Source organism: Rattus rattus, chromosome 1 (genome assembly GCF_011064425.1).
Source record: "Rattus rattus isolate New Zealand chromosome 1, Rrattus_CSIRO_v1, whole genome shotgun sequence".
Classification (NCBI taxonomy): Eukaryota; Metazoa; Chordata; class Mammalia; order Rodentia; family Muridae; genus Rattus; species Rattus rattus.
The window spans coordinates 61,094,674-61,104,049 of record NC_046154.1 but is presented as its reverse complement, the minus strand read 5'-3'; the positions used below and the strand labels follow the sequence as shown (position 1 = coordinate 61,104,049).

Sequence of the window (9,376 nt, the reverse complement as noted above, 5' to 3'; positions counted from 1 at the left end):
AGTCAGAATCACTAGTTTTTAATCTACCATGGAGTTGAAATTTCAGAATTACTTTAGAAGATTAAATTCCAGAAGGTGGCTAAATTTCAAGGTCTGGACACTTTGATGAAATGCAGCTGCATAGGTATTTCCCCCACTCTAGAATTATACATAATTATCAGTAATATAGAACATTGACCTTACACTAGGATAGCATAGTCTGGTTCACAGTTCAGATGAAAACACTGCACACTGATTTGCATGGGGACTTCTTCAACTGATACTCTGAACATCAGTGACTAAATGTTCCTCCTTACCCAAAATAATTATATAATAATTATACAATATTATATCATATAATATTAATATATTATTAATAATATATGATATAATTATATAATAATTCACCAGCAATTATTATATAATTTTTTGTTGTTAGCTATGTGAATGCAATGAGATGGCTTCTTTCAATGGTGCTTTTATTTTTATTTATTTATTTTTAATTTTTTTTATTAACTTGAGTATTTCTTATTTACATTTCGAGTGTTATTCCCTTTCCCGGTTTCCAGGCCAACATCCTCCTAACCCCTCCCCCTCCTCTTCTTTATGGGTGTTCTCCCCATCCTTCCCCCATTGCCGCCCTCCCCCCAACAATCACGTTCACTGGGGGTTCAGTCTTAGCAGGACCAAGGGCTTCCCCTTCCACTGGTGATCTTACTAGGCTATTCATTGCTACCTATGAGGTCAGAGTCCAGGGTCAGTCCATGTATAGTCTTTAGGTAGTGGCTTAGTCCCTGGAAGCTCTGGTTGCTTGGCATTGTTGTTCATATGGGGTCTCAAGCCCCTTCAAGCTCTTCGAGTTCTTTCTCTGATTCCTTCAACGGGGGTCCTGTTCTCAGTTCAGTGGTTTGCTGCTGGCATTCGCCTATGTATTTGCTGTATTCTGGCTGTGTCTCTCAGGATCGATCTACATCCGGCTCCTGTCAGCCTGCACTTCTTTGCTTCATCCATCTTGTCTAATTGGGTGGTTGTATATGTATGGGCCACATGTGGGGCAGGCTCTGAATGGGTGTTCCTTCTGCCTCTGTTTTAAACTTTGCCTCTCTATTCCCTGCCAAGGGTATTCTTGTTCCCCTTTTAAAGAAGGAGTGAAGCATTCACATTTTGATCATCCGTCTTGAGTTTCATGTGTTCTATGCATCTAGGGTAATTCAAGCATTTGGGCTAATAGCTACTTATCAATGAGTGCATACCATGTGTGTTTTTCTGTTATTGGGTTACGTCACTCAGGATGATATTTTCCAGTTCCAACCATTTGCCTATGAATTTCATAAAGGCATTATTTTTGATAGCTGAGTAATATTCCATTGTGTAAATGTACCACATTTTCTGTATCCATTCCTCTGTTGAAGGGCATCTGGGTTCTTTCCAACTTCTGGCTATTATAAATAAGGCTACTATGAACATGGTGGATCATATGTCTTTTTTATATGTTGGGGCATCTTTTGGGTATATGCCTAAGAGAGGTATAGCTGGGTCCTCAGGTAGTTCAATGTCCAATTTTCTGAGGAACCTCCAGACTGATTTCCATAATGGTTGTACCAGCTTGCAATCCCACCAACAATGGAGGAGTGTTCCTCTTTCTCCACATCCTCGCCAGCATTTGCTGTCACTTGAGTTTTTGATTTTAGCCATTTTCACTGGTATGAGGTGAAATCTCAGGGTTGTTTTGATTTGCATTTCCCTGATGACTAAAGATGTTGAACATTTCTTTAGGTGTTTCTCAGCCATTCGGCATTCCTCAGCTGTGAATTCTTTGTTTAGCTCTGAACCCCATTTTTAGTAGGGTTATTTGTCTCCCTGTGGTCTAACTTCTTAAGTTCTTTGTATATTTTGGATATAAGCCCTCCATCTTTTGTAGGACTGGTAAAGATCTTTTTTCAATCTGTTGGTTGCCGTTTTGTCCTAACAACAGTGTCCTTTGCCTTACAGAAGCTTTACAGTTTTATGAGATCCCATTTGTCGATTCTTGATCTTAGAGCATAAGCCATTGGTGTTTTGTTCAGGAAATTTTTTCCAGTGCCCATGTGTTCGAAAGGGTTTTGTGGCTAAAAGTATTGCATACATTTTTACATAAGAGCTATTTTTCTTTTACCTTAGTGACTTTGTATATGAATTTTTGGTCTCTCTGTCTCTGTCTCTGTCTCTCTCTCTTTCTCTCTGTAGGTATGTGTATGTGTCTTACATATAAACCCTATCTGATAATATTCAGTAAACATTTTATTTTTTTATTTTTTTCAAGAGAATTAAATCGTCTATTGAGTACACATGATAATGGATAATACACAAGCTTCATTCCCATCTGTTACTTTATGTGACACCGTTATTCAATTTTGATATTGCATAGGGTGTGCCAACATCCATTTTATAACCAAATTGTGATCTTGCTTGGATGACCCTTTCAGTGGTGAAACTCATTAAGTTACAACAGTAACTGGCAGTTTAGCAACACCAAGATTTTTGAAGACAATGGCTTTTCCACCCAAGCAACCATAAATAAATTCTAAATGGAATTTGGCACCACCCTGAAGGAATTCTAACTTCACACTCTTGGGGAAGTTTACCAAGATGGCTTCAGAGTAGACTAACTTTACACAGCACATTAAGAAAGAAAGAAAGAAAGAAAGAAAGAAAGAAAGAAAGAAAGAAAGAAAGAAAGAAGGAAGGAAGGAAGGAAGGAAGGAAGGAAGGAAGGAAGGAAGGAAGAAAGGAAGGAAGAAAGGAAGGAAGGGAGGAAGAAAGACACATTTATTCAGCATCATGATCAGACTTTTACATTTATTTAGCAATCAACAGCATGGGTGAAAAAGGTCTACAGTAAAACCCTTTGCTGGAATGCTTTCCTCTTTCCACAGAACAGAAACTAAAATAACCTGTTACACAATTAGTCACAGATACAGTCCTGGAGTTTTTGCGCACACATATGAGTATTGTCTAAAATATGTCTTCTTTGTAGCAGCTAGGCCCTGCCACCACTGTGGTTGTCTGAGTTCACAAATCTGTTGTAACCTGTAGATTCCCTGTCTCTTCTCTGGCTCTCCTCTCCTGCTAAGCTTTGTTTCCTGGCTGCAATTAGAACCTCCTGCCACTGCCATAGCTACTGCTGCTGCTGGAACCTCCATAGCCACTTTGGGATCGTGGTTTAGCAAAGTGCTGGCCTCTGCCACCATCAGGGCCAGAGCCCCCGCCTCCAAAGTTTCCTCCTTTCATCGGGCCAAAGTTTGATGAGGGCTTGTTGTAACTGCCAAAATCATTGTCGCTTCCACCACCTCCAAAATTGCTTCCATCATTGCCAAATCCATTATAGCCATCTCCACTGCCACCATACCCACCACCACCACGGCTGCCACCAAAGCCACCACAGCCACTGAAGTTCCCTCCTCGACCAAAATTGTCATTGCCACCAAAACCACCTCCACGACCACCACCAAAGTTTCCGGAACCACTTCGACCTCTGTGGCTGGACAAAGCAGTAGCCATCTCTTGTTTCGACAGAGCCTTTCTTACTTCACAGTTGTGGCCATTCACAGTATGGTATTTCTGAATAACAACCTTATCCACAGAGTCATGGTCATCAAAGGTGACAAAAGCAAATCCCCTCTTTTGTCCACTGCCTCTGTCAGTCATAACTTCAATCACTACAATTTTCCCATACTGCTCAAAATAATCTCGTAGGTGATGTTCTTCAGTGTCTTCTTTAACAACACCAACAAAGATCTTCTTCACAGTTAAGTGTGTACCTGTTCTCTCAGAATCTTCTCTTGACATGGCTCTCTTAGGTTCCACAACCCTTCCATCCACCTTGTGTGGTCTTGCATTCATGGCAGCATTCACTTGCTCCACAGTGGCATATGTGACAAACCCAAAGCCTCCGGATCTTTTGGTGTTTGGATCTCTCATTACCACACTGTCGGTGAGTGTGCCCCATTGCTCAAAATGGCTCCTCAGACCCTCGTCGGTTTTTTCGAAGCTCAACCCTCCAATGAGGAGCTTCTGCAGCTCTTCCGGCTCCTTTGGAGACTCTGACTTAGACACGGTGATGAGAGCGTTCAGCAATAGCTTCTTCCACAACGTCAAAGAGCAGAAAGCTCAGTACACATTTTAATCTATCTGTAAGCTGCTCATGTGCTGATAGTTTCCTTAGCTTTGCAGAAGTTTTAATATTTTATATAATTAAATTTGTTAGCTTTCAAGTTATTTCGTGTGTTATTGGTATTTTATTATAATGTTCTTGCTTATACTGATATCATGCTGTTTTCCTTTAGAAATTTCATTTTCTTTATCAGGAATACGGATCCTTTTAAAGTGAATTTTGTAGATTAGGAGATATAGGTCTAATTATTTTGAAAGTGGATCTCTAGATTTGTAAGTATGATTTCTTGAAAAAGCTGTCTTATTTGCCTGCTATTTATCTTTGTCCAAAATTTGGTGGCAATAATTGTGCGTTTAATTACAGGACTGAGAATCTGTTTCATTGCTCCACTTGTGTGTTACTAAGCTGGTACCTTGTTGTCTTTGTCACTTTTATGCTCTTGAAATCTGAAGTAAGATGTGATTCCTCCAGCCTTGTTCTTTTTCTGTAAATTCATTTGGCTATTAAGCATAATTTCAGCTTTAACTGAAACTTTCTGTATGTTTGTTTATTGTTGTTTTTGTTATTTGTCTTACTATGTAAAAAACAATAGAAGAGTATCTTTGGAAAATTAGTGGAAACGGTATCAAACATGCATGTCACTTTCAATGATATAATCATTTTTATCATGTCAGTTTATAATCATGTAAGGTCTTTCCCTCATGTTGTATTTTCTTCTGGTTTCTATTTTCAGTGTTTAAAGTTTATATTGTAGAATATTTTACCTCCTTGGTTAGGTATATAGATAAATTCTAATCATTAAAAAATTTTTATTGGTATATATTCCCATATTTTTCTTTGCAAGTTCATTATTGGTATATAGGAAAGATACTGAGTTTTGAATGTTTTTTTTAATCTTTCAACTTTGTTAAAAGAAATGCACATTTAAGAGTTTTCTGGAGTCTAAACCTGCACTCTGAGCAGACCTTCAGGGCTGCCTTCGTACCCATTCCCACAACACCCAGAGGAATCCCTGTTCCCAGGTGCTGTAACACACCCAGGATCACAGGATCTCAGGAGCTTGGTCACACCAGGATTTCAGAATCCCAGAGGCAGCTTGACTCCCAGGAGCTCTGACACACCCAGGAACTCAGAATCACAGGATCCTAGAATAATAGGATCACAGAGCCAGCTGGACTCGGAGGAGCTTTGACACAACCAGGATCACAGCAGTCACGGGCTCCAGTCAGAGACAGCAAGGGCAGGAACTAGAGATAACCAGATGGTGAGAGGCAAGCTCAAGAACATAAACAACAGAAACCAAGGCTGCTTGGCATCATCAGAACACAGTTCTCTCACTACAGCAAGCCCTGTATATCCCATCACACTAGAAAAGAAAGATTTGGATTTAAAATAACGTCTAATGATGATAGAGGACTTTAGGAAAGACATAAATAACTCTCTTACAGAAATACAGAACACAAGTAAACAGGTAGAAGCCCTTAAAGAGGAAACAAAAAAATAGCCTTAAAAAATTACAGGAAAACACAACCAAACAGATGAAGGAATTGAAAAAAAAAACCTATCCAGGATCAAAAAATGAAAATAGAAACAATAAAGAAATCACAAAGGGAGACAACCCTGAAGATAGAAAACCTAGGGAAGAGATCAGGAGTCATAGATGCATCACCAACAGAATACAAGAGATAGAAGAGAGAATCTCAGGTGCAGATAGAAAACATTGACAAGACAGTCGAGACAGTCGAGGACAATGCGAAATCTCCTAACCCAAAACATCCAGGAAATCCAGGACACAATGAGAAGATCAAACCGAGGGATAACACTATAAAAGAGATGCAAGATTCCCAACTTAAGTGGCCAGTAAATATCTTAACAAAATTGTAGAAAATTTCTTTAACCTAAAGAAAAAAGGTGACCATGAATATAAAAGATGCATATAAAATTCAAAATAAACTGGACCAGGAAAAAATTCCTTCCTTCACATAATAATCAAAACACCAAACAGACAAAACAAAGAATATTAAAAGCAGTAAGGGAAAAAGGTCAAGCAACATATAAAGGCAGACCTATCAGAATTACACCAGGCTTCTCACCAGAGAATATGAAAGTCAGAAGATCCTGGACAGATGTCATACAGACCCTAAGAGAACACAAATGCCAGCCTACACTACTATACCTAGCAAAAGTCTCAATTACCATAGATGGAGAAACCAAGATATTCCATGACAAAACCAAATTTACATAATATCTTTATACAAATTTAGCAGTACAAAGGATAATATATAGAAAACTCAAACACATGGAGGGAAACTACATCCCAGAAAAAGCAAAAAAAAAAAAAAAAATCTCCTTGAAACAAACCCAAAAGAGAGTAGCCACACAAACCTAATTCCACCTCTAAGAACAAAAATAACAGGCAGCAACAATCACTTTTCCTTAATATCTCTTAACATCAATGGACTAAGTTCCTCAATTAAAAGACGCTGATGATCTGATTGAATACATAAACACAACTGAGCACTTTGTTGCATAAAGACAAACACTATCTCAGAGAAAAAGAGTAAAAAAAAAGAAAAAATAATTCCAAGAATATGATCCCAAGAAACAACCTGGTGTAGCTATTCTATTATCAAATAAAATTGACTTTCAATCAAAAGTTATCAAAAAAGATAAGGAAAGACCCTTCATACTCATTAAAAGAAAAACTGACCGAGATGAACTCTCAATTCTGAACATCTATGCTCCAAATGCAGGGGTACTCACATTCATTTTACTAATGCTCAAAGCACACATTGCACCCCACACAATAATAGTGTGTAAAATGGCCAACTTGCCAAAAGCAATCTACAGATTCAACACATTTCCCATTAAAATTCCAACTCAGTTCTTCACAGGGTTAAGAAAGAGTACATTGCAAATTCATTTGGAATAACAAAAAACCCAGGATAATTAGAAATTCTTCTCAACAGTAAAAGAACTTCTGAGGAAATCACCATCCCTGACCTTAAGCTGTATCACAGAACAATCGTAATAAAAACTATATGGTATTGGTACAGAGACAGACAGGAAGATCAATGGAATAGAACTGAAGACCCAGAAATGAACCCACACACCTATTGTCACTTGATCTTTGACAAGGGAGCTAAAACCGTACAGTAGGGGGAAAAAAGCATTTTCAACAAATGGTGCTGGTTCAACTGGCATGAAGCAGAATGCAAATTGATACATTCTTCCTTGTACAAGTTCAAGTCCAAGTGGATCAAGGACCTCCACATAAAACCAGCTACACTGATACTAATAGAAAAGAAAGTGTAGAAAAAGTTCGAACACTTGGACACAGGGGAAAATTTCCTGAACAGAACACCAACGGCTTATGCTTTAAGAACAACAATCGACAAATGGAACCTCATAAAATTGAAAGGCTTCTGTAAGGCAAAGAACACTGTCAATAGGACAAAATGGCAACGATCAGATTGGGGAAAAAAACAATCCTACATCAGATAGAGGGCTGATACCCAATATTTATAAGGAACTCAAGAACTTAGACTCCAGAGAACCAAATAACTCTATTAAAAATGTGGTACAGGAGACAACATGGAAGAGGTGGTGTCTCGGGGTGGGAGAAGCAGTGGTGGCAGAGGCAGTAGTGGGCCTGGTGGTGTCCCAGCTGAGGGACAGTCAGCAGTCTCAGTGGTTTGTTGGATAAGTGAATAATTGATGATGATCCCTGTATTAATTGGGATGTAAAAAAGTAGGATGGATCAGCTGTGAAAAACTCTGGATGATTCTGCCAAAAGGGTACTCCTGCAAAAGTACAAGCATGTGGAGAACTTTGATCCTATTGAACGTCGCCTCACCATCTCTACCGTCCCCTGCTGCTTTGCCATAGTGGCTTTGATTTGGGATTGCATGCATCCTTTCCAGAGTCCCAGCCAGTTTTGGCATTGCGTGTCATAGTCCTATTTCTTGATGATGGGCTGACCATTCATCCCTCAGATAAAGAGAAGAGCATCTTCCTAGTGGTCCACAGAAGAGACCCTAGAGGAAGGGATCCTGATGATCTTTGGCAGCTGCCATCCAGCCTCAAAAGGTTCAATGACAAATACACCCTGAAGTTGACCTCCATCAGTGGGAGGACAATGCAGCAGCTGGAAGCCAAGTTCACCAAGTCCATTGCTAAGTATTTTTACCACAGCGGGACATTGGCCATAGACGCATATGAACCTGAAATATCCAGGCTCCATGACAGTCTCGACACAGAAAGAAAAATAGCGAATTCTAAAAGTTCTCCTTCTGCTAGTTGTTATGAATTACTGGAGGGTATGGGAAAAGACAGGACACTTAAGCTTGGTCAAGTAAGAAATGTTAAAGAAGCGTCCTGAAGGGACCGACCGGATAAACAGTTCTCTGCACCCAAATCCCTTGGGAGGGAGAGCTAAACCTTCAGAGAGGCGGACACACCTGGGAAACCAGAAGAGACTGCACGCTGCACACAGTACTGATCCCAGAGGAAAACACCAAAAGATATCTGGAACCCTGGTGCACGGAACCTCCCGGAAAGGGCGGCGCAGATCTTCCTGGTTGCTGAGGCCGTGGAGAGCTCATAGGCAACACCCCGAGAGCAAACTTGAGCCTCGGGTCCACAGGTAAGACCAACTTTTCTGCTACAAACGACTTGCCTGGTGAACTCAGGTCACACAGAGGCGGAGTTCCTCTGGGTCCGGACACTTCCGGTGTTTGGCCAGAGTCCCGGGCCGGCGGATCCCTGCCCTCAGCTGCTCTCTGCTCCCAGGCCCCATGGTCGGTCGGGCACTCCTGAGGCAGCAGAGCGGAGGAGACCACCAACGCTGCCCACCCCTGCCCACATCCCTGGCCCAGGAGGAAACTGTTAACGGCCTCTGGGTACCCGTAGAGGAGGGCCCAGGAGCAGCAGGTCCACTGCATCTGAGATACCGCACCTGAAGGGACCGACCGGATAAACAGTTCTCTGCATCCAAATCCCGTGGGAGGGAGAGCTAAACCTTCAGAGAGGCAGACACGCCTACGAAACCAGAAGAGACTGCTCTCTGCACACATTACTGATTCCGGAGGAAAACACCAAACTCCATCTGGAACCCTGGTGCACGGAGGATCCCGGAAGAGGCGGAGCAGATCTTCCTGGTTGCTGCCGCCTCGAGAGCCCAGGCAGCACCTCGAGCGTAACTTGAGCCTCGGGACCACAGGTAAGACCAACTTTCTGCTGCA

At 41.0% G+C, this 9,376-nt stretch overlaps 1 protein-coding gene and 1 pseudogene across 1 annotated transcript; one reads left to right on the top strand and one right to left on the bottom strand.

Annotated features, from left to right (window-relative positions):
• Positions 1-3,111: 3,111 nt before the first annotated feature.
• LOC116887828 (heterogeneous nuclear ribonucleoprotein A1-like) lies at positions 3,112-3,954 on the bottom strand. Its single transcript, XM_032889344.1, has one exon. It carries the CDS (start codon positions 3,937-3,939, stop codon positions 3,112-3,114), a length of 828 nt encoding a protein of 275 aa, XP_032745235.1. The 5' UTR covers positions 3,940-3,954.
• A 3,772-nt stretch (positions 3,955-7,726) lies between these two features.
• LOC116892284 lies at positions 7,727-8,514 on the top strand (annotated as a pseudogene).
• Positions 8,515-9,376: the final 862 nt, after the last annotated feature.